The following is a 25,234-nucleotide window of genomic DNA, read 5'->3' as shown; positions in this document are numbered from 1 at the left end:
AAACAATTTTTAGGCAGTGCTGACAATGCCTAATAATTTTAGATAAAATATAAAATTCCCATTCCACAGTACTATTTTCTAGTACTGTTAAGTATTAACAGAGAGATATTTATAGTAGTTGAACAATGAAAGAAAAATTGTGGTTCATATTTTTTCATAGATATGCTAACATCTGAATCAAGAATAAAATGAAAGCAAAGAAAATAGAAATGTAATTAATAGGTCCCTTGTGTATAATTATTTTGGTCTTATAATCTATACTTTTGTTCTTGTCTATGCTCTTAACCACTTCCTAGCCTTTCTTTTATTCAATCTTCAGTAAGTTACAAAGTATTCTAATCATGAATATTAAAAGGTTAAGTTATTCAGGAACATGAATTAACTGCCCTTACAAACATTTTTCAGGTAATCCCTCAGAGAACACAAAATACTTGTTAATTTTTATTTTAAACTCTAAAATTGTATAACAACTTAAAAATATTTTATCAGTAATACTGTTTACTTCTACCTGGGAGTAAAAGTAAACCCTTCAAATTTGCACAGCTTACATTTATAGGCACATACACATTTATTATAAATACAAATTGTCTCCTGTAAACTGTATATTGTGTATATATGCTACATTTTTTTTTTGTCCATTCAACTCTTAATAGACACTTAGGTTGATTCTATATCTTGGCTATTGTGAATAGTGCTGTTATAAACGTGGGAGTACAGACACTTCTTTGACATACTGTTTTCCTTTCCTTTGAATATGTATACCCGGTAGTGTGATTGCAGGATCGTATAGTAGTTGTATTTTTAGTTTTTTGAGGAACCTCTATACTCTTTTTCATAATGGCTATACTAATTTATATTCTTACCAACAGTGTATAAGAATTCTCCTTCTCTGCATCCTTGCATCCTTATTTTGTCTTTTTGATAACAGCCTTTCTAACTGGCATGAAATAATATCACATTATAATTTGTTTGCATTTTCCTGATGATTAGTAATGTTGAGCATTTTTTAATATACCTGCTGGCCTTTTATATGTCTTCTTTTGAGAGATGTCTATTCAGTTTATTTGCCCATTTTTGATCAGATTATTTGGGTTTTTGCTGTTGAGTTCTTTATATATTCTGGATATTAATCTCTTACTGTCTAAATAATTTGCAAATATTTTCTCCCATTCTGCAGATTGTCTCTTTACTCTGTTGTTTTCTTTGCTGTGCAGAAACTTTATTTACTTTTTTAGTGGCTTTTTTTTTTCTTTCAGATCTGGGAGTACATATACAGGTTTGTTATTTAGGTAATAACTTGTGCCGTGGGGGTTTGTTGTACAAATTATTTCATCACCTAGGTACTAAGCCTAGTACCCAATAATTATTTTTTTTTACTCATCTCTCTTCTCCCAACCTCTACCCTCAAGTAGGCACCAGTGTCTGTTGTTCCCTTCTTGTATTCGTGAGTTCTCATCATTTAGCTCCCACTTATAAGTGAGAACGTGGTATTTGGTTTTCTGTTCCTGCATTAGTTTGCTAAAGATAATGGCCTCCAGCTCCATCCATGTTCCCACAAAAGACGTGATCTCGTTCTTTTTTATGGCTGCATAGTATTCTATGGCATATCTGTGACACCATTTTCTTTATCCACTCTGTCACTGATGGGCATTTAGGTTGATTCCAATTCCGTATCTTTGCTATTGTGAATAATGCTGCAATGAACATTCACGTGCATCTTGCTCTTTATGGTAGAATGATTTTTATTTCTCTGGTTATATACCCAGTAATGGAATTGTTGGGTCAAGTGGTAGTTCTGTTTTGTTTTGTTTTTGTTTTTTTTTTAAGATAGGGTCTCACTCTGTCTCCCAGGCTGGAGTGCAGTGGTGCAATCTTGTCTCCCTGCAACCTCCACCCGCCAGGTTCAAGGAATTCTCCAATCTTGGCCTCCCGAGTAGCTGGGACTACAGACGTGCACCGCCGTGCTGGCTAATTTTTGTATTTTTGGTAGAGATGAGGTTTCACCATGTTGGCCAGGCTGGTCTTGAACTGCTGACTTAAAGTGATCTGCCCACCTCAGCTTCCCAAAGTGCTGGGATTATAGGCGTGCACCACCACACCTGGCCTGGTAGTTCTGTTTTTAGCTCTTTGAGGAATCACCATACTGCTTTCCACAATGTTTGACCTAATTTACACTCAGACAGTGTTTAAGTGTTCCCTTTTCGCCTCAATCTTGCCAGCACCATTATTTTTTGACTTTTTAATAATAGCCATTCTGACTGGTGTGAGATGGTATCTCATTGTAATTTTGATGTTCATTTCTCTAATGATCAGTGATATTGAGCTTTTCTTCATATGCTTGTTGGCCACATGCATGTCCTCTTTAGAAAAGTGTCTCTTCATGTCCTTTGCCTACCTTTTAATGGGGTTGTTTGCTTTTTGTATAAATTTGTTTAAATTCCTTATAGATGCTGGTTATTAGACCTTTGTCAGATGCATAGTTTGCAAATATTTTCTTGCATTCTAAGGGTTGTCTGTTTACTCTGTTGGTTTCTTTTGCTGTGCAGAAGCTCTTTAGTTTAATTAAACCCTTTAGTTTAAACTCTTTAGTTTAATTGACAATTAAAAAACTGTCAATTTTTGCTTTTGTTGCAGTTGCTTTTGGCATCTTTGTCATGAAATCTTTGCCTGTTCCTATGTCCAGGATGGTATTGCCTGGGTTGTCTTTCGGGGTTTTTATAGTTTTGGGTTTTACATTTAAGTCTTTAGTCCATCTTGAGTTGAAAGGAAGGGGTCTAATTTCAGTCTTCTGCATATGGCTAGGCAGTTACCCCAGCACCATTTAGTGAATAGGGAGTCCTTTCCTCATTGCTTGTTTTTGTCAGCTTTGTTGAAAATTAGATTGTGATCTTCAATCTGATTGAAGGTTGTGGGTGTGTGGCTTTATTTCTGGGCCCACTGTTCTGTTCCATTGGTCTATGTGTCTGTTTTTGTACAAGTACTGTGCTGTTTTTATTACTGTAGCCCTGTGGTATAGTTTGAAGTTGGGAAACGTGAAACCTCCAGTTTTGTTCTATTTGCTTAGGATTGCCTTGGTTATTTGGGCCGTTTTTTGGTTCCATATGAATTTTAAAATAGTTTTTCCTAGTTCTGTGACGAATGTCATTGGTAGTTTGATAGGAATAACATTGAATCTATACATTGCTTTGGGCAGTGTGACCATTTTAATGATATTGATCCTTCTACTCATCTGCATGGGATTTTTTTGTAAAAGCTATTTAATTTGGTATAATCCCATTTGTCTATTTTTGCTTTTGTTGTTTGTGCTTTTGACATCATCTCCACAAAATCTTTGCCCAGACCAATGTCCTGAAGCGTTTCTCCTATGTTTTCTTCTATTAGTTTAATAATTTAAAGTCTTACATTTAAATATTTAATCCATTTTTAGTTGATTTTTTAAAAAATTTCTTTATTTTCTGTCACCCAGGCTGGAATGCAGTGGCACCATCTTAGCTCACCGCAACCTCTGCCTCCTGGGCTCAAGCAATCCTTCCACCCCAGTCTCCTGAGGAGCTGGGACTACCGGTGTGCGCCACTATACCCAGCTAATTTTTGTGTTTTTAGTAGAGATGGGGTTTTGCCATATTGCCCAGGATGGTCTTGAACTCCTGGGCTCTAGCCAGCCACCCACCTCAGCCTCCCAAAGTACTAGAATTACCATGCTCAGACCATTTTTAGTTGATTTTTGTATATGGTAGGAGATAGGGATCTAGTTTGATTTTTTTTTTTGTTTGCATATGGATTTCCATTTTTCTCAACAATTGAAGAGACTGTCCCTTCTCCAATGAATGTTTTTGGTACCTTTGCCAAAAATCGGTTGGCTGTAAATGTATAGATTTATTTCTGGGTTCTCTATTCTGTTATTTTGGTCTATGTGTCTGCTTTTATGCCAATATCATGCTGTTTTGGTTACTATAGCTTGTTGACATCAGGAATTGTGATGCCTCCAGCTTTGCTGTTTTTGCTGAGGATCACTTTGGCTATTCAGGATCTTCTGTGGTTTCATGCAAGTTTTAGGGTTGTTTATTTCTACGAAGAATGTCATTGGTATTTTGATAGGAATTACACTGAATCTGTAAATCACTTTGGCCAGTATGGTTATTTCAACAGTATTAATTCTTCCAATTCATAAGCGTGGGATCACTTTCCATTTTGGGGGTGTTCTCTTCAATTTCTTTCATCAGTATTTTGTAGTTTTCATTGCAGAGATCTTTCAACTCTTTGTTTAAACTTATTCCTAAGTATTTTATTTTACTGTAGTTATATAAATGGGATTGCTTTCTTGATTTATTACTTCCCCTGGGTATAGAAATGCTGCTGATTTTTGTATATTGATTTTGTATCATTCAGCTTTATTGAATGTGTTTGTCAGTTCTAAGAGGTTTTTAGATTTTCTGTATAAGATCATGTTGTCTTCAAACAGGAACAATTTGTCTCCCTTCTTTCCAATTTGGATGTCCTTTATTTCTTTCTCTTGCCTTATTGCCCTGGCTAGTATTATGTTGAATAAAAGTGGTGAAAGTGGACATCTTCGTCTTATTCCATATCTAAGAGGAAATGGTTTGAACTTGTCCCCATTCAGTATGTTGTTGGTTGTGGGTTTGTCATTAATGGCCTTTATTGTGTTGAGGTACGTTCCTTCTATGCCTAACTTGTTGAGAGTATTTATCATGAAGGGATGTTGAATTTTATCAGATGCTTCTCTGTGTCTTTTGAGATGATCATACGGCTTTTGTCCTTCATTTTGTTGAAGTATCATGTTTATTGACTTGTGTACATTTTGTCATCCTTGCATATCTGGGATGAATCCCACTTGATCATGGCAAGTGATCTTCTGATGTGCCACAAGATTTAGTTTGCTTGTATTTTGTTAAGGACTTTTACATCTGTGTTCATCTGGGATATTGGCCTGCAGTTTGTTTTTTTTGTAGTGTCTTTAACTGATTTTGTTATCTATGTAATGCTAACCTCATAGAATGAGTTTGGAAGAAATCCCCCCTCTTGATTTTCTGGAAGAGTTTGAGAGTAATCGGTGTTAGTTCTTTAAGTGTTTGGTACAATTTAGCAGTGAAAGCATCGGGTCCTGAATTTTTCTTTGATGGACTTTTTATTACTGATTCAATCTAGTTACTTGTGTTCTGTTCAGATTTTCTATTCCTGGTTCAATCTTGGTAGGTTGTATGTGTCCAGGAATGTATCCATTTCCTGTAGGTTTTCCAATTTGTTAGCATATAGTTGTTCATCATAGTCTCTAATAAACCTTTCTAATTCTATGGTATCTATTTTAATGTCTCTTTGTTTCTGATTTTATTTATTTTGGTGTTTTCTCTTTTTTTTTTCTTGGTTAGTCTAGCTAATGGTTTGTCAATTTTGCTTATCTTTTTTAAAAAACAAGTTTTCTTATTGATCTTTTGTATTTTTTAAGTCTCAATTTTGTTCGTTTCTGCTCTGACCTTTGTTATTTCTTTCCTTCTACTTTGCTTTTCTAGTTTTTTGAGATGTATCATTAGGTTTTGTATTTGAAATCATTCAACTTTTTTGATGTAGACATCTGGTGGAGCAGTTGCCTTTTCCAGACTTCCTAGTGTTGCAACGGGAAAGACTTCTGCCTGTTGTAGATGAGTTTTAGTGTTCCAGTTGGGAATGGTGTGGTGAGTATGTTTCCAGATAGGTGCAGTGGTATAGTCTCTTTGCAGCTTCTTGACCTGTGTTCAACATCAGCAATAATATGAGTGACTCAGTGGTATAGGCTGTAGAAGTTTGTGGCAGTGGTGGCAGCAGCATAGTTTTTTGTTTGTTTGTTTTTTTTTTTTGAGACAGAGTCTCGCTCTGTCACCCAGGCTGGAGTGCAGTGGTGCGATCTCGGCTCACTGCAAGCTCCGCCTTCCTGGTTCACGCCATTCTCCTGCCTCAGCCTCCCGAGTAGCTGGGACTACAGGCACCTGCCACCACACCCAGCTAATTTTTTGTATTTTTAGTAGAGATGGGGTTTCACCATGTTAGCCAGGATGGTCTCGATCTCCTGACCTTGTGATCCGCCCGCCTCGGCCTCCCAAAGTGCTGGGATTACAGGCGTGAGCCACCGCACCTGGCCGGCAGCAGCATAGTTTTTAAGGTACTCAGTTGCGACAGTTTGGGAGATCCTAATGTTTTCATTTTTCCTACAATAGGAAGACTTAGCTGACCCTGCTGTTAGGTCTGACATGGTCTACAAGCAGCAGCAGTGGTGCTTGGAGCAGCAGTGGGGCCACAGTACTGCATCAGAGTCCCATGAACCTATTGTGTTACCTGGGTCTTGGGGTGCAGATTCACCCTCTGGCAGGGTTGGATGTAAGTTTCCCACAAGAACTAGGATCTGTGACAATGGAGCCACCCTCCAGCAGCTCGGAACCAGAGGGCCCAGTTATAACCGTAGTTTTACTCAAGCCACAGCACTGGCCTGACCCTGGGGAAGCAGGGATGTTCTGGAGGTTTGGGCTGGGGGAGCAGGGTACACTGTATAGTAGTGACTCTAGACACGGGGATGGTGGGTGTTGGCTGTATCCCAGACTGTGAGGCTGGGTGCCGCAGCAGCAAGTACCCCAGAATGGTGGAGCTCAGCTGTCATTTGGGCCCTAAGGGTGGCAGGTGGCCTAAAGGCACAGTGATGACTCTACTTCCCAAGGAAAGTGGTGTCTCTGCAGCTCGGACTCGTGGGGGTTAGTCTAGCTTCAGGCAAGCAGAGTACTAGAGTCATTGTGTAAGGTGGGGTGTCTCAGCTCAGCCACTGCTCTTGTTTCCCTGGGATGCAGCATACTGCATCAGCTCAGCCCTGGGATGCACAGATGCTTAGCTTAGCCAGGTCACTGATTCACCAGAGAGTGATATGCCACTTCACCATAGACCTGTGGGGCATTACTGTTCTGGGTAGCCCAGGCTCCATTTCTCATGATACTGGGTGCTACTTCAGCTTAGCAACTGGGGTCATGGCTTCTCTGGGTAGCCAAGGCACCATTTCCTGGGAGGCAGGGCACTGCTTCAACCCTGATGGCAGAGGGATGTTACTGCTCTGAGTGGCCCCAGTACTCTTTTCCCAGGAGGCAGCATACTGCTGCAGCTCCAGCTTGAAGGGGTGGGAGAGGGGTAAGTGGAGTGCCTACACCTCTGCTTGACCCTACATGTAAGGGTGTGACAGCTGTTCACAGCTCTGCCTGGGGAAGTTGGACCACCAGACTGGGGTGGTTCAGCAGCTTAGCCTTAGAGATGAAGGGGAGCCGTGGCTGCTCACCCCTGAAGCAAGGTACACTTCAGCCATAGTTTCAATTCCAAGATGGCAGTAGCCACACAGGCACTGGGGGCAGGACATGGTGTCAGTTTCCCTTGGGAGAGCACGGCTATTTGGACCCCAGGCAGCTCCTTCAGCTGGCATATTGCCTATCAGGACTGCAGGTGACCCCGGTGGTGAGGTCTGTAGATGTCCAGTGTGTTGATGGAGGCTGCTGGGATCCTCTTGCTTACCTCCTTGCCATAGGGAGAAGTTCCTCCTGATTCCCACTTGATCCTGGCTGGGGTTTGGGGTGGTAGGAGACTGGTGTTTCCTTTCATTCTCTATGTGGCCATCCTGAGTTTTTGTGCTCACCAGGGTTTCTGTTACTCTACTGAAGTCTCCAGAGCTCTCCCTGGGTTATTTTCATTAACATAGTTGTATATTTCATTGTTCTTGCTGTCTTTGTGAAAGGGACAAGTGCTAGTGGCTTCTAGTCAGCCCTTGCTGATAACACTCTCCAAAGCCACCAATTTTAATGTACATTGCAGTTTCAAAAATTGTAGTATTGGGGGAGGTGTCCATTTTAGAACTGATGAAATACTGTTAAGTAAGTGGAGATGTTACCATGTTTGAAGTTTGGAAGACATTGTAAAGATGTCAGTTCTCTTCATATTAATCTGTAGATTTAATGCAATCCAGCAAAAATCTCAATCACGTTTATGTGGAGTTTGAAAAAGCAGCTTTTTAAGTAAATGAAAAAGAAGCCCAAAAGCAGCCTGTTTACTCTTAAGAGAATAAGGTGGGAGGACTTTGTGTACTAGATATCAAGCTATAAAGTATACTACAGCAATTAAAACAGTGTTTTACTTGTGCAAAGACTGACAAACAGACCAGTGTAACCCATACTCATAAGGTCACTTGATTTGTGGTAAAGGTGGTACTACAGAGTAGTGAGGAAAGGATGATGCTGAAACAACTGAATGTCCTTACAGAGGAAAATAAAAAGAAATAAGACTTCTACTTCATAGAAAATGAAGAAATCAGTTCCAAGTGGAGTAAAGTTCTAAATGGAAAAAGAGCTTTAGAAGATAATAAAAGGGGATATATTTATGAATTTGGATAGAGAAAATTTCTTAGTCAAAACCCCCAAAATACTAATGTTAAGAGAAAAGATAGTGGCTCATTCTTGTAATCCCAGCAGTTTGATTGGCTGAGGCAGGAGGATGGCTTAAGCCCAGAAGTTCAAGACTGCACGAGCTATGATTGCACCGCTGCCCTCCAGCCTGGGCAACAGAGCAAGATGCTGACTCTTAAAAAGAGAGAGAGGGTGGGTGTGGTGGCTCACGCCTGTAATCCCAGCACTTTGGGAGGCCGAGGCGGGCGAATCACGAGGTCAGGAAATCGAGACCATCCTGGCTAATGTGATGAAACCCCGTCTCTACTAAAAATACAAAAAAAAAAAAAAGAGAGAGAGAGAAAATAAATTGGACTAGACTACATCAAAATTAAGAAATTCTGTCATAAAAAGACATATTTAAGAGTATGAAAAGCAGAAACAGTCGTTCTGGATGTCTTTTATGTACAATGATGATGAATAAATTGATATGCTTTTATCAAAATGGTTAGTATTCTATATATTAAAATACTAATATTAATTTTTCTTCAATTTTACAAAGAAAAAATTTGAAATGACATTGAAGCATTCACTGAGTACTTACTATGTCCCAAGCACTGGTTACTGTTGTTTGGCAGTTCTTTTTACTAATCCTTTATTGGATATGTGGTTTGCAAATATTTTATCCCACTCTGTGGCAGGTCCTTTTGTCCTTTTAATGAGTCTTTCATAGAGCAAAAGTTTTTAATATTGATAAAGTCTAATTTATCAATTATTTTTATAGATCATGCCTTTGGTATCAAGTCTAAAATTTCTTAATCTGTAGTTTCACCTCTCCCTTTTTTTTTCTTGTCTCTTGTGTTCCTTTGACAAACCCTAGTAGTCCTCAATATAATATCTGAATTACAGGTTGATATATTGTAATAATACACAGAAAATATCAAATAAGTATGTTTATGATTCCAATTTTACTTTCTGGTACTAGAAGATATTTTATGGTCATTTTATACTGCCTAAACTTGGAATCAAATAATCCTGGTCTTTCATTGGAAAAGGATATGTAGAGATCATCATCTACGTTCCTACAGACCAGATGTTATTAACTTTTTATTTATTTATTTATTTATTTATTTATTTTTTTTTTTTTTTATTTATTTTGAGATGGAGTGTTGCTCTTTTGCCCAGGCTGGAGTGTGCAGTGGCGCAATCTCGGCTCACTGCAAGCTCCCCTCCCGGGTTCACGCCATTCTCCTGCCTCAGCCTCCCAAGTAGCTGGGACTATAGGCACCTGCCACCACGCCCAGCTAGTTTTTTTTGTAGTTTTAGTAGAGACAGGGTTTCACCATGTTAGCCAGGATGGTCTCCATCTCCTGACCTCGTGATCCACCTGCCTCGGCCTCCCAAAGTGCTGGGATTACAGGCATGAGCCACCGCGCCCGGCCTGTTATTAACTTTTTAAATATAAAAAGTCACAAATCTACACTCATATTTTCATTGTAAGATCATGGAATTTTTACTTGAAGTCTTTGATTTTATACTTGCGTCTCTACGTCTATGCAGAAAACCTTGGTTCCTAAGATGATAATTGCTTTATCATATAACCTACCTACAATAGTTTCAGTTTTGTTTGTTTGTTTGTTTGTTTTTGAGACAGTTTTGCATTTTTTGCTCAGGCTAGAGTGAAATGGCGTGATCTCGGCTCACTGCAACCTCTGCCCCCCCAGGTTCCAGTGATTCTCCTGCCTCAGGCTCCCTAGTAGCTGAGATTACAAACGCCTGCCACCACGCCCGGCTAATTTTTGTATTTTTAGTAGAGATGGGGTTTTGCCATGTTGGCAGGGCTGGTCTTGAACTCCTGACCTCAGGTGATCTGCCTGCCTCAGCCTCCCAAAGTGCTGGGATTACAGGCGTGGGCCACTGTGCCCGGCTAATTTCAGAACTTAAATACCAACTTTACTACTAAACAAGAAGAATTCTAAATGCAGCTTAAATTTTGTTTATATTTTCTTATAGAATGTATCTCATGAGAAATGTACAGTCAAAATATAGTTTTTTTTTTTTAAAGTCACTTGTAGTCACTGTTTTCACCTTTTATGTTACCAACTTGACATACAACCAGATTTCAGTGTTTTCTTTTTTTCTATTTTGGGGAGGATTGCTTCTTTTTCTCTTGTTTAGTTTAATTTTGTGTTTTAGTTATGCAAAAAATTACTAATTTTTTAGTAATTTTTATGTACATTTTAAGATAACAGAGGATTCTGTTTCTTCTGTTATATTCCTTTGTGGATAGATGACCATTTTCTTTTTATTTTTGGGGTTATTTTGAAAATATTAGATATGTATATATTCACCCTTATGCAAAAATTAGCATATTCTATTCTAGATATTGTTCTATACTTTGCTTTTATTCAATTAAAATTCTATCTCAGAAATCACTTCATTATTCTGTAGAGATATTTCTCATTCCTTTTTATAGCTGTACACACATGCACACCAACTTTCCTAGACACGTATTTGATTAATTCTGCACACCCCCGTGTCCTTGACTAATATTCAAGTATATTTCAAATATAAGGTTTTTATTCTTGTGTAGAATAAATTGTATAGATAATTACATTCTACATAATTAATGCTCATTTGAATTTTACCCATTCTTTTGCGATTACAAATAATATTGTATTGAATATTCTTGTGCATGTGTAATGTCATTTTATATTGCTAGGGGTGAGATTGATATATCAAAGGGTTAATGAGGGCTGGGCATGGTGGCTTATACCTGTAATCCCAGCACTTTGGGAGGCCAAGGCAGGAAGATTGCTTGAGGCCAGTTCTGGAGGGATGGAGAAAGGGAGGGAGAGGGCAACGTTACTAGTTGTTGCCAAATTCTCCTCAATGCTGTGTACCATTTGACTTTCTTACCAACAGTGGAATGAGAATACCCATTTTTCCGCAGTCTTACCAAAGAGTGTGTTGAAGGGTCATTTTTAAATTATTGACTTTAGGTTTTTCCTGCCACCTAGGCATTGTAAATCAGGGTTGTATGTTTGGGGCCTGTCTTATGCATATTGGAGACGGGGTGGAGTTAGGGAGAAAGTATGTGTTTGACTACTCAACACCAAGGTTCTAAACTGAATTGGGGAAATGGGTGACAGCAGATGAGATTGTAAATTCACATTTGCTCTGTAGATATATTTGTTTGTCCCAGCTCTGTTATTTAGGGCGGTTTCTTCTTAGAGTTCTCACTTTGGTTGAACTTTGGGCTTTGTCTCCTATTTCCTCCATGTTCGTTGACTAGGTTTAGCAAATGCTGTCAAGGCGAAAGCCAGCTTACTGATGCACCTAATAAGATGTTCTTTTTTTCCTCCTAGCATATTTGTTGTATTTAGAGTGTCAGTAGCTCCTAAAATACATTGTTGCTGGAAACAGAGTGAGATATTGTTCTTTATATACTGAATCATGCTGTCAGTAACTATTTCCTATAGCCTCAAAAGTCTCTAAGTATTCTAGAATCACTGTGTCCTGGTCCATTTGTGCTGCTATAACAGAATACCTGAGGCTGGGTAATTTATAAACAAAAGAAATTTATTTCTCACAATTCTAGAGGCTGCAAGTTCAAGATCAGAGTTCTAGCAGGTTGAATGTCTAGTGAGAGCTAGATCTCTGCTTCCAAGATGGTGCCTTATTGCTGTATTCTCACATGGCGGAAGGAATAGGAGGGAATGAACCTGCTTCCTCAAGTTCTTTTTTAAGGGCCCCAGCCCCTTCCAAGCCCTCATGACTTAATTACCTCCTGAAGACTCCACCTTTAAATACTATCACATTGGTGATTAAGTTTTAACATATTTTGGGGAACACACTCAGACCATAGCACACACTGTTACTATGTAATACTATAATTCTCTTTAATAAAAGTGCTTGGGGCCAGGCACAGTGGCTCACGCCTGTAATCCCAACACTTTGGGGGGCAGAGGTGGGTGGATCACTTGAGGTCAGGAGTTCAAGACTAGCCTGGCCAACATGGTAAAACCCTGTCTCCACTAAAAATAAAAAAATTAGCCTGGCATGGTGGCATGCACCTGTAATCCCAGCTACTCTGGAGGCTGAGGCAGGAGGCTGACTTGAACTGGGGAGGCTGAGGTTGTAGTGAGCCAAGATCACGCCACTGCACTCCAGCCTGGGCAACAGAGGGAAACTCTGCCTCAAAAAAAAAAAAAAAAAAAAAGTGCCTGGTAATACTTTAGTTTTACTTTTCTTTTTTGGGAGAGAGGGTCTTGCTCTGTTGCCCAGGCTGGGGTGCAGTGGCACAATCATGGCTTACTGTGGCCTTGACCTCCTGGGCTCAAGCTATTCTCCTGCCTCAGCCTCTGGAGCAGCTGGGACTACAGGCGTGCACCACTATGCCCAGCTAATCTTTCCATTTTTTTGTAGAGACGGGGTCTCCCTGTGTTGCTCAGGGTGGTCTCAAACTCCTGGGTTCAAAGGATCTTCACTCCTCAGCCTTCCAAGTGTTGAGATTACATGCATAAACCACTGTGCCTGGCCAACATTAATTAGTTTTGAGAGTGGAATATCCAGTTATCATTAATGAATTTTTTCACCCACCGTGGGGGATTGGGAATATTGTTTTAGAAACTGTTTTTGTGGGTCTGGAAGAAGACCCACACATGCCTTTGGAAAGATTTTTAGAGATTCACTTTTTCCTTTAATAGACTTGCTTGTTGGACGGTTTTCTGCAGTCTGAGGAAAGGGCCAATTTGACTCAGTCTTTTGTTGATTAAGTGAGAGTGCCATCTAGTGGGGGAAAAAGCTAATACAAGTTTTTTAAACTTTAGAATATGCAGAGGAAATTATTTCTTGTGCTAAGTTATGTTCTCCAGAAGTCCACAACACTAAAAAATTGGAAACTGTATGTTGGAAGGTGAGAGAAGTGGAAGAAAGTAGTCTTGCAGAACAGTAGCAAGCATATAATAGGGACCTAATAAGTAGCCGTTATTACCATGATTATTCTTCTTGCATGGAAGGTGGTGATCAAGTTAAATAATAGGTAAATTAGGAGCTTCTCTGACAGATGTTTGTGATTAATACATGTAAAATTCTATTGTCATTTTTTGACTGTGTGATATATAGATATTATAAATTTTATCCTTTTTTTGTCTTTAACCCTATTACTCAGGACCCACCCCTGGTCCCCAGCAAAATGTTACCAGTTTCTAGTATATCCTTCTTAAAATGTTATACTCTATTATAAACATGTGTGTATATTTCTTGGCATACTCATTTATTTAACAAATAGTGTGACTACTATGTACCTGGCACTCTTCTAGGCAGGATAAAGCAGTGAACTTCATATTCAGTGTAAGGTATGCATATTCTACATATTGTTCTGTACCTTGCTTTTTTCATCAATAAGTTTCCCTCTAATGACTGCTATAGCTGCATCCCACAAATTTATTCAATTCAAAATACACCCTTGTGATTTCTGCTTTGGTCCATGGATTATTTAGAAGCATGTTTAATTTCTAAGTGTTAAGAAATTTTAAAAATGTCTTTCTGTTATTAATTTCTAATTTAATTTGGTTGTGATAAGAGAACATGCTCTATATGCTATCATTCCTTTAAATTTGTTCAGACTTGCTTTATGGCCCAGCATATGGTCTCTCTCATTGAATGTTCCACATTGATTTAGAATGAAGTGTCTACTCTGTTATTGTTGGAGTGTTACATAATTGCCATTTGAGTCAAGTTGTTCAGGTCTTTTAAATCCTTATTTATTTTGTCTATTAATTATGTTAATTACTGAAAGAAGAAGAATGAAATTTCTACCTATAGTTCAGGGTTGTCTCTTTCTCTTTTCAGTTCTGTCAGGTTTTGCTTCAGGTGTTTTTATATGGTTATTAGGTGCATACACATTAGGTTATTATGTGTCATTGATAGTTTGGCTTCTTTATCATTATGAAGTATTGTTCTTTTTCCCTGATAATGTTTTTAATAATTGTAATTTTCTTATGGTTAATGTTTAAATGTTATGGGTTTTCCCACCCTTTTTCTTTAAATATAAAAACATAGGTTAAAAGTGGATTTCTTCTATATAGCACTTTCTTGACTTTTCCTTTTCTAAACCTCTCTAACAATCCTTCCTATAATCTTAATTTTTTTAATCAGATTCACTTTTTCTTTGCAAAATGTAGTATGAAAAACTATTGTCTTTTTAGCTTGTGATTATTTGCCTTTTTGTTTTCTTTTGTAAAATTTTATATGCAAATAGTGTATAACAATGATATAAAATTTGCAAGATATGGAAGAGTTTATATTGAAGAGTTAGTCTCCTTCCCTTCCTATACCCCTACTATTATATTCCATCCACAGAGGCAATCATTTTGTCTAATTGTGTACTGTTCCACACATGCTGTAACCATTTATAAGCAGATATGAATGTGTTCTTTTTGCTTTCACCCACATTGTTGTATATTATATATGCTAGTTATATAAATCTTTGTATAACCTTTTTAGTTGTGAAATGTACCATACACAGAAAATTGCATAAACTTACAGGTACAGTGATAACGAATAGTTATATAATGAACACCTGTGTGATCATCAGCCAGGTGAAAATATAGAAAGAAGACATCCAAATATCATTTCTCAGTTACAACTCCGTACCCCAGAGGTAACCACTCTCCTGACCTTTATGATAATCATTTCCTTGCCTTTCTTTTTGCTGTTACCACTTGTACTTACATCCCTAAACAGTGTAGTTTATATTTACCTGTTTTTGAAATTTATATAAATGGAACAAAACATATCTTTTTCTTTTTAAAATGTGTTTTTTTTGCTTTCTTCACTCAGTCATGTTCATAACATTCATTTATATTGCCTATAAGGATAATTTATTTTCTATAGATGTCGTTGTATCAATGCACCACAAGAAAGCACATCGTAGGAAAGTGTTTTTTAAATTTTACTGTTGGTGGGCACTGGATCATTTCCAGTTTATTGTGCAAATAATAGTGCTATAGTGTGCTTGTACGTGTGTGCTCTTACACTTCAGCACTCATGTCTGGGTATACAGTTAGGAGTAGAGTTGCTAGATCACAGGGTGTGCTGCTCTTACATGTTAATTCCAAAGTACTGTACTTTTCCAAAGTACTGCAGTAGAATTTTATTTCATACCTCCATAGACTTCTCAACCCTGGGTATTGTGTGACTGCTAATCTCGTAGTCATGTAGTAGTTTCCCATTGTGTTTGAATTACTAATGAAGTAATATATTTTTGTCTTATGAAGTAATTGTATATAATTATTTTGCCCATTACTCTTTTGGGTTGCATACTTTTTTTTTTTAAACAATTAGTATTCTTCATTGGTGATGGAAAATATACAAACGTGTATATGTGTGTGGCTGGCCAATATCTTTTCAGACTCTGACTTCACTGTTTTTATGAGCAGAGGTCTGGGTTTTAACATAGTTAAATGTATTGGTCTTTATGGTCAGACTTTTTTCCCACAGGAACATGAAAATATTCTCCATAAGCTCTATACCTTTCCCTTTTACATTTAGGTCTTTACTCCACTCATACAGTTGTGGGAATAAAAATTGTCATAGTCTTTCTGTGGGCAGTTTGATGATACGTATCAAAATTTTGAATGTGCATGTCCTTTAATCCAAGAATTCTACTTTAAGAAATTTGTCTTGGCCAAATACATTAAACATTGTACAAAGATGTCTATGTGTGTATATACAGATGCCGACACAACATTTTCCTACCCATTCTATGGCAAATAAGTGCAAAGGGTAAAGGTATCCCTGTTGAGTGATATCATCAGCTGCTTGTATTTTGCCAAGTGCATAACAGTGTAATATAGTCTTTATCAGTCACTGTGGAGCTGTAAGGAAAGTATCTTACCCAAAAGGATTTTATATAATTACTTTGAAAACTCTCATGTAATTTCATTATCACATTTATGATAAATTAGGTGGTTAGCATTAGCACATTTTAAGATGGAAGGGTCAAGTGATAGACTGGGGAATCATTGAAAAATCTTTGCAGTAAAAATGTTTAATATCTAAGGCTTTTATAACAGTGAAATAGAGATTGCGTAGCATTCTGTAAGACCTTAAGTTTGGTACTTTTTTTTTTTAAGCAGAGAACACAGTAGATTAGGAAAGAATGCTTATTTATTTGCATTTTGGATACCTCTAGAACAGTGGTTTTCAATGGGGTGGAAGAGGGGACAGTTTCACACTCCTGGGGATATTTGAGCTGTGGGAAATCTCTGGAAACATTTTAGATTGTTAGAATTTGGGACTGTGGGTTGGGTGGGGACAATGGTGCCAGTGAGTAGAGCCCAGGAATGCTGCTAAACATCCTTCAATGGACAGGAAAGCCCCTACAAATTTATCTGGCCCAAAATGTCATTAGTGTCAATATCAAGAAACCCTGCTTTAGAATGATTGTTTCTATGCGTTGATAATAAGTTAGCCTCTAATTTGGGTCATATTATAAAGGTACTTGACCTGGTATGAGGCATCAAGGATTTTCTTGGAGAAGTGATACTATGACAGTATATTTTGTTACATGAATATGTCATGGAAGATACCATAATCAACCTGCATTTAACTAATTCACCAAATTTATGATGTTCTGCATTCTTTTTACATAACACTTTGCTAGGTTCCTGTGGCTCTCTCTGAACACGTAAAGCCACCTTCAGCATGCTGCCACTGTTCTGCTCCTGTCAGTTGCATTGTTTACCAAGAGCTTATTGTGTTTGTTTGCCTGCTTATTTATGTAAAATCAGTTAAATATGACCACAAACTATTGACAAGATTATATAAAGGATACAGTTGGTTTTTTCTATGCAAACAAAAGTGACTGCTTTGGAAACACTCAGGAAGAAGAAAACACTAAAAAAATGCTGTGGAATGAAGTGAGTAAAATTATTTCACAAACAATTGTAAATTGTAAACAAATTGTTTTACTCCACTCCACAGTGTTTTTTTAGTGTTTTCTCCTTCCTGAGTTGTCTCCTAGTTGGAAGAGCCCAAGGAGGAGGGTGGAAATCATAGAATTCGAGGAGGATTCTGTACTTGGCAAGTGCTCATAGATTTTTTTTTTCTTCTATTTAAAGTAACCAAAACTGGAAATTACCTAAAACCTATGAATGTGGTTTAGATAGGGAAGATGATGAGGATTCCAGTCAGTGGATATATCCTCAAAGAATGCTGGCAAACAAATCTGTATGTTTTTACTTAAAATGTCTTGTTTCCAATTAACAACTGACTGCCAGCTCCAATCACATCAAAAAATTCTGTCTACAGTGAATGTTACAGAATTTGAGAGTAATACTGGTAAAAATGTTATCAACTACTTATTATGATTCAGAGATATACTACATAGAAATTATGATTATATTATATAGGCTTGTGTATTTGTTGCAGGTAATCTTTAAATATTTCAGATTATTGATTCTTTGTCATCATCCTTGAGATTAACTCTTCCATTATATTTGTAACTCTCCCTTGCCGTACCTTTTTTTTAATAGTTAAATTTTGCCTAGAGATGTATGTAATTCAGTTATTTGAACTAAAAAAAGTTAGAAAGGCACCTTATACTGAAGGTATCAACAGTTTCATTTATCACTAATGTGTCTAATCCAAGAAGATATGAATAGCCATTTTAAAAATAAGATTCCCACTTCAATGAATGAGGTTAATATTCTAGTCCCTGATTTAATTCCATATATTCCTTTATAGTAATCATTAAAGTATAAATGCAGTATTTAATTTTTTAAAAGTAAATGTCACTATTGAAAGAAGAATGCCCATGAGCATCATGGGAGAAAATATCAGGCGTAATTCTCCTTCCAGATGGCACCCCTACAGGTGAGGCAGCAGCCTGTGAAATTACAGTCTGAATTACACTGCAGATGAGCGGGGCATTTGGACTAGAGCCTTCTGATATCAGTAATAAATGACTTGGTTCAGAACCAAGGACAATTCCCGGAATTTAAGGGCTGTTATATCACATAGGGAGCCTATCGTAAAATGAAGTTTAGCAAAGTGGAAAGTTGAGAGAAAGGACAATGACCATTAGCAATACATATGTGAATCTTTTCATCTGCTAATATTTTTAACTGGATATTTTATCTCATGAATGTCTTATTAGTTCTATATATATTCTAGTATTTGCATTGATTTTTCCGAACTAATATTTTCACAATGAATGGTGGCTAAGGGCCAGTTACCAACTGAGATATTACTCTGAAATGATTGCACACTTGTTGTAAATTCTAATCTTGTTTAATATGGTCTATGGAAAATTTTTCATTTTTGCAATGCTTGAATCCTTAATTACAAATGTAGTATAATATGCATACTAAATCTTATTTTCAATTAGGCAAATCAATTTAAGAGGCAGCATAAAAGGGTGATTCAGAACTTGTGTAGTGAGATCAAGGTTCAAATTCTGTCTCATTCACTCCCCATTTATGTGACTGAACTATTATTTTAGATTGCAACTTAACATAAATAAATTAAATTGGAATAGCAATAAATGGTGCTTTGGAGAAGAATTAAATGAAATAATTTTTATAGAGGCATTACAATGAATTTTAACGATTATCACCACCATTATTTGTCAGTTTTAATTTTAGAAAACAAAATATCATTTAAAATAACATTTTAATTTGTACCACAAAAATAAAAAGCAAGCAGTTTCATTTTAACAAATATAATATTACACATAATATTAATAACTTTTATTCATTTATTCATTTTAAAGTTACATATTGAGTTCCTACTGTGTACCAGACACATTTTCAGCCTTCAGGAATATAGCTTCAAACAATATGACAAAGTCCTTGATCTTGGAGCTGATATTTTAGTAAGGAGACAAAATAAAAACAAAAATAAATAGTATTTTCATTCATAAGTGCTATGATGAAATACAAAGCAGGATAAAGAAATGGAGCTTGATGAAAGAAAAAGAAAAGATATTTTATGTAGGAACATCAGAGAAGTTCTTTGTGATTAGGTAACAGCTGAGCTGAAAGATAGAATACTAGAAAACAATTTGACAATGACAAATCAATACAAACTTTTTTGAGCCTTTGTCCAAAAAGGATTGGAATGTAGTGAATACTTAATTTGTACTAAAGTGTTAATTTTATTTATTTTAAGTTTTGAAACACAGCAGTCTTGCAAATAGGGATCATTTTTTTCACCAAGTCTATTATGTTTTACCAGCCAATCTTTTCTTCATAAGATAGATGCCTTCCATTTAATAATTCCTTGGCATAAATTATAATTTACCATAAGCAACAGTTGAATGCCTGTTTATAAGCATTTGTGTGTATAATCTGCATGAATATGTCAGATTGGTAAAGATTTCTTAGTTGAATCCCATAAGTCCCTTGTTCTTTGAATACATAGATAATATTAATGGGGAACTAACTTGTAAGAATTTTACATATTACTGAAGTACTCTATCCAGAAAAACATGTTTGTGTCAAATCCTTAATTTTCCTAAAGTAACATATTGATAAACAAGCTTTGTTCCTAAGCCTCTGTTTAATAGGCAGTTATTTTTGTATCAATGAATTAGTGTGTTGGGAGGAATAGGTCAATACCAATGTAGAGTTGCTGGCAGTTCAGTTCAGTTCCTTTATAAGTGATTCAAGCATGAGAGCTGTATTTTCTATAAATTAAAATTGCTGTTAATCTCTTGTGAAGATTATCCATTCTGGGTTTGCAGGTTTTTCTTGTTCTAGAGAAACCTTTAAAATGTTTTTTGTTAATGTGAATATTATACTTACCCCACTGATCATTTGTGCACAGAACAAATGAGTGGATGAGAACAGTTTTGATATAGAATGCTAAAGTAAAGGTAAAATTAATGTTGGTTCACCCTGAGCAATAAGGTGTACTGTGTGCTGAGCACTTGGCTTTCCCTGCTGCATAGGGCTGTTGGGGGGTTGGACCCTAGAAGGAGAAAGACTGACTGATAGTGATTTCTCAGTCATGATTATTTGTCATTTGTATAATAAACTGTGAAGCACAGTATTAGAATGTAGCGTATTTGTGACACCAATAGTGGCAAATTCTTTTTTCATTTGTACTGTATTATTTACCCTTTCTTGGTAGAGGATTCATTATCATACTCTAAAATCGGTAGTATACCAGGATCATGTTTCATGAATTATATTTCCATAAACACTAGTTCTGCAAGGTGTTGATAGATGTTAAATAGAAAAAAAAAGGTCTGTAGTCAGAAAGTAGGTAATACTTGGTTAAAATATGTTCAGCAATTCTCTTTACCATAAGAACTACTCAGAACTTTTAGTGTGCTCATGTACATTATGAATCTCTAATAGGAGGATATGGCAGCTGGCGTTTCTTAAACCTTTTTGACTAAGGATCCCTCCCCTTTCTTTTTTTTTTTTTTAATACCAAAAAGAAAGTCACTAGATAGGAAATTATTTGGGAAATGGTTTTCTAGACTAGAGTTTCTCAACCTTAGGGCTATTGACATTTTGGGCCAGGCTGTTCTTTCTTGTAAGAAGCTGTCCTGTGCATTGTAGGATGTTTACCAACATACCTTAGCTCTACACAGTAGATGCCAGTAGCATCTCGTTCATCCCTCACCCCTAGTTGCAACAATCAAAAATTACTCAGACATTGCCACATGTTCCCCAGCGGGCAAAATCAAGTGGAGAACCACTGCTCTAGATGGATATTGCATCATACCTGGGAGTTATAGGGCTTGTTAATAATTTCTATCCGAACATTTTTTAATGAGGAAGAAAGAGTAGTCTGGAAAGTAGAATCATAGATAAAGAAAATGCAGTATATTTTGCCACAATAAACTTTCTGGGTTCACTTTATAAGCTGGCCTGATTTTCCAATAACTTTTACTGCAAAAAAATAGTTTCAGATTTTGCAGAATATTATTACATCTGTGGCAGAAACAAAAAAATATTTGGTAATTAAAAGAGTAGCACCGATGTTTAAATTGACCTGCTTGTGAGAGTATATTGCACATTTCTAAACTCTTTTTTTTCCCCTTTTTTTATGCAGGGCTATTTTCTTCTGTTTGAGTCTATGTTAGATTCTGTCCTTTATGCAAAGAACAAATACTTGGCAAAAGGAGGCTCGGGTGAGTATAAAATTCTGGTTTTAATAATCTAATTTTAGTCTAGCAGAACCAGATGAACCTTTGGATTTCAAATAAACTATGCATGGCTGAGGAAGTTCCCGATGGGGATGAAAGATGTTTCCATTACAAGAAGCTTTAAGACATTTGTTTACTATATTATTCAAAGTAGAATATTATATAAGATATGGGGGACTCCAAGGTAATGGTATTCTCAAGAATGCTTTTATTAAAAGGTCCTTTTAATATCTAAAGACTAGGTTTTGGAAGCTTTTTGATATTCAAACTCAAATATAACAAACTCCTTTTTATTTTTAATCCTCATGTCATTTAGTTCCCTTTTTTCCCAATGGCGTGTTTCATTCTAAGTTGGAAATTATTCATGACTTCACTAAATCTGTAAACCTGACTTCTCTGTGATTTTCTGAGAACATTTCAAGTAATGACTGGTTTCTAATAAGTTTTAAAAGTGCCACATAACCAATCCACATATAAAGGGATCCTAATAAATTTGGAAGGCTTTCTTTTCATGTCTCTGGAAAACTTTTAATCATATTAACTCTGCATACTCAGAGTGAGATTCTGTTTTTACAGACTGTCTGCTGTGAGCAATTATATACATACAAAATAATTGTCTTTCAGGACAGGGATTATGTTTGTTTAGCTTTAACTCTTAAATGAGCTCCACAGCTTCTAGGATGTAGGTGGAGCATCATCCCTGTTTATTGAATTGAATCATTTAAAGAATCATTAAAACTGAATTGAATGGCATGTTCCTCCTTCACTTATCTCCCTGCATCTTACCTTTCTCAAAGCTTCAGAATCAGTAAATGGTTTCCATGGTCAGAATACAGTTGGTAAAACTGTCACATGAAAGGGGCAGGCATTTCAAACTAGTGATGCAAAGGACTTGACCATAATTATGCTTCCTACCATCCATGTTCTATGAAATTACTTTGGCAGTTTTGGTACAGTTAAAAATCAGGCCGGCCGGGTGTGGTGGCTCACGCCTGTAATCCCAGCACTCTGAGAGGCCAAGGCAGGCAGATCACCTGAGGTCAGGAGTTCAAGACCAGCCTGACCAATATGTGGTGAAACCCCGTCTCTACTAAAAAAAAAAAAAAAAAAAAAAAAAATCAAAAATTAGCTGGGCATGGTGGTGGGTGCCTGTAGTCCCGACAGGAGAATTGCTTGAACCCGGGAGGCAGAGGTTGCAGTGAGAGGAGATCCTGCCACTGCACTCCAGCCTGGGTGACAGAGCGAGACTCCATCTTAAAAAAAAAAAAAGAAAGAAAATCGGTAAGGCCAAAACATAAATACAGAGAAAATTCTCCAGAACAAGAGAGTTCTTTTTATAATAGCATTTAAATGGATTGCATTTCTTTTTCAAAATGTGCCCATTTTATCACTTTATTTTCTGCAACCATTTCAAGATATGTCCCCAATTTCTGTCATGAATCTGGCTAGAATTTTTAGATATATTTTACCCTGCAACAATTGGCTGCAACTTTCTATGACTGCAGTGGCTTTGTTTTTTTAATGACTACTACAGGTTGAATATCCCTTATCTAAAATGGTTGGGACCTGCAGTGTTTCAGATTTTGTGTTTTGGGGGGTTTCCGAGTACAATCTTTGCATTATACTTACTGGTTGAGCATGCTTATCTGAAAATCGGACATCTGAAATGTTCCAGTGAGCATTTCCTTTGGGTTCATGTCAGTGCTTAAAAAGTTTTAGAACGTGGAGCATTTCAGATTTTCAGATTAGGGATACATAAACTGCAACATTTAATGACTTAAAAACAACATTATACATCATTTGTTGACCATCTACTGGCTGCCAAACAATATACTCTACCTTCATTTATGTTACTAGACATAATCCTCACAATAGTCCTTTGAGATTTTAGAAACAGTCTCCTAAAAGTGTCCTGAATGACACATATTAAATGGGCAAACCATCACTTTTTTTTAAACTCATATCTGCCAGCCTCCAATATTCATGTTCCTTTTACTAAGCCTTGTTTTCCTACTAAAATGTATTTTTTAAACGTGTTTATTGCCTTGACGTTCTAGGGAAGATCCAAGTAACTGTTTCCAGACCTGCCTGACTTGATCTTATTGAGGAACTGACAGCAACTTAATACATTTAAATTGAATTCTCACTGAAATTCATTAAGAACTTACAGCAATGTGAACAATGGCAGAGCTATTTCTTATCATCAGAGGGATAAAGTGGAGGCTCATATATCTAGCTCTTTCTATACTTTTATATAGCTAATATTAGTATTAAGATAATACAGAGGTATATTTAAGAGAGGTCAGCATTTAACTCTTTAAGCAGTGCTGTTGAATGTTATTTGTTAACAGAATCAAGAGAAAGAAAGAAAATTCAGAAAAGAGTAACACAAAACAGTTTAGTCTGTTTGTGTTTTTGAGTATGTCTTGATGCATATCACCGGTCATTTAGATGCTCATTGTTTTATCACAAAGCAAAGTTTTCCTTTCTGTTTTTCTGAAGGAAAGATTTACCAAGTAATTAGTAGTAAAAAGATTATAGAAAGAATGAATGCAGTATGAGAGAGGGAGAATATTGAAGGCCCATACTAACGTGATGGGACCACAATTTATTTTTACATGAGTTTAAGTTCAATTTATGTCTCACCATACATATTATAGTGAGCAGTAAAGGCTTTATGAAGCACAGGCAATAACTTGGATGTTCATCTACCCCATTATCAATCAAGCAATTCCACTGTATTTTAGAGTTATGTATTTACTACCCTTACTTCTAAGAAAACTAATTTTGTAAAGTTCATGAAAGCAGGTTTACTAGCAATGATTTCTACTATTTCTAGCTAATTTTTACTAAGCACTAATTGTGTATCAGGAATTGTAATGTTTTACATGCAGCCAACAAGAGATGAGAAGGAAAAATAGGAAAATATTGGTTATGACCAATGGGTGTTTTTACAACTACGATTAAGACTAAAATAAATGTATATTTTAGGATGACAACATAGAATATAAATGTTTTATATGCTAACAGCGTCAAATACTCCTTCTCACAAAAATTGGAAAGGGAATGCAGACAGCAGGTAGAAGTGTTCACATTTTAATTGCTTTATTTTTAATAATAGAAACTTAAAGAATATTATTTAAAGCTGACAGATCAAGTAGTAGAATTATTAAGTACATTTAGCACTACAAAGCTAACATTAAATTGAGTGATGAGGCTGGTGGTGGTAGATCCCGTTTATGTCTCTTGACTATGGTGGTGATTGCATAACTGTGTGACTTTATCAAAGCACATGCAAATATATACCAAAAAGAGTGAGTTTTGTTGCATATAAATTATACTTCAGAAAAGAGACTTTTAAAAACAGCTGAAGTAGCAATTTCCACCTTCTTCAGGTCAAATGAATTATGAGAAAATTTGATTCCTAATTTTTCTGAAAAATAGAAGGGCGCAGGATGGGGGGTAGCAGAAGGAATACTGCTACCAAATATTAAAACACATTATAAAGCCTTAATAATTAAAACAATATATTATTGGTTCTTGAATGGAGAGATGCGTTGAAGAGAGTGGTATAGGCCTAACTATACATGGCATCTCATATAATTGAAGAAATGATATACTGTAGCAAATTCTATTGAGACAATTGTGTAAAAAAGTAAAATTTAAT

General features: G+C 36.5%; 1 protein-coding gene across 8 annotated transcripts in view; it reads left to right on the top strand.

The window, feature by feature from the left end:
• Positions 1 to 25,234, top strand: part of PRMT3 (protein arginine methyltransferase 3) — a 127,614-nt gene that overhangs the window by 50,119 nt on the left and 52,261 nt on the right. For all 8 annotated transcript variants that reach the window (XM_054525818.2, XM_054525813.2, XM_054525819.2 and 5 more), the window contains one exon: positions 21,474 to 21,552. In XM_054525818.2, coding sequence (XP_054381793.1) covers positions 21,474 to 21,552 — 79 coding nt within the window. The remainder of the gene's footprint in view (positions 1 to 21,473; positions 21,553 to 25,234) is intronic.

The sequence above is a fragment of the Pongo abelii genome, chromosome 9 (genome assembly GCF_028885655.2).
Source record: "Pongo abelii isolate AG06213 chromosome 9, NHGRI_mPonAbe1-v2.0_pri, whole genome shotgun sequence".
Lineage (NCBI taxonomy): Eukaryota > Metazoa > Chordata > Mammalia > Primates > Hominidae > Pongo > Pongo abelii.
This window is presented reverse-complemented; position numbering and strand designations above follow the sequence as displayed.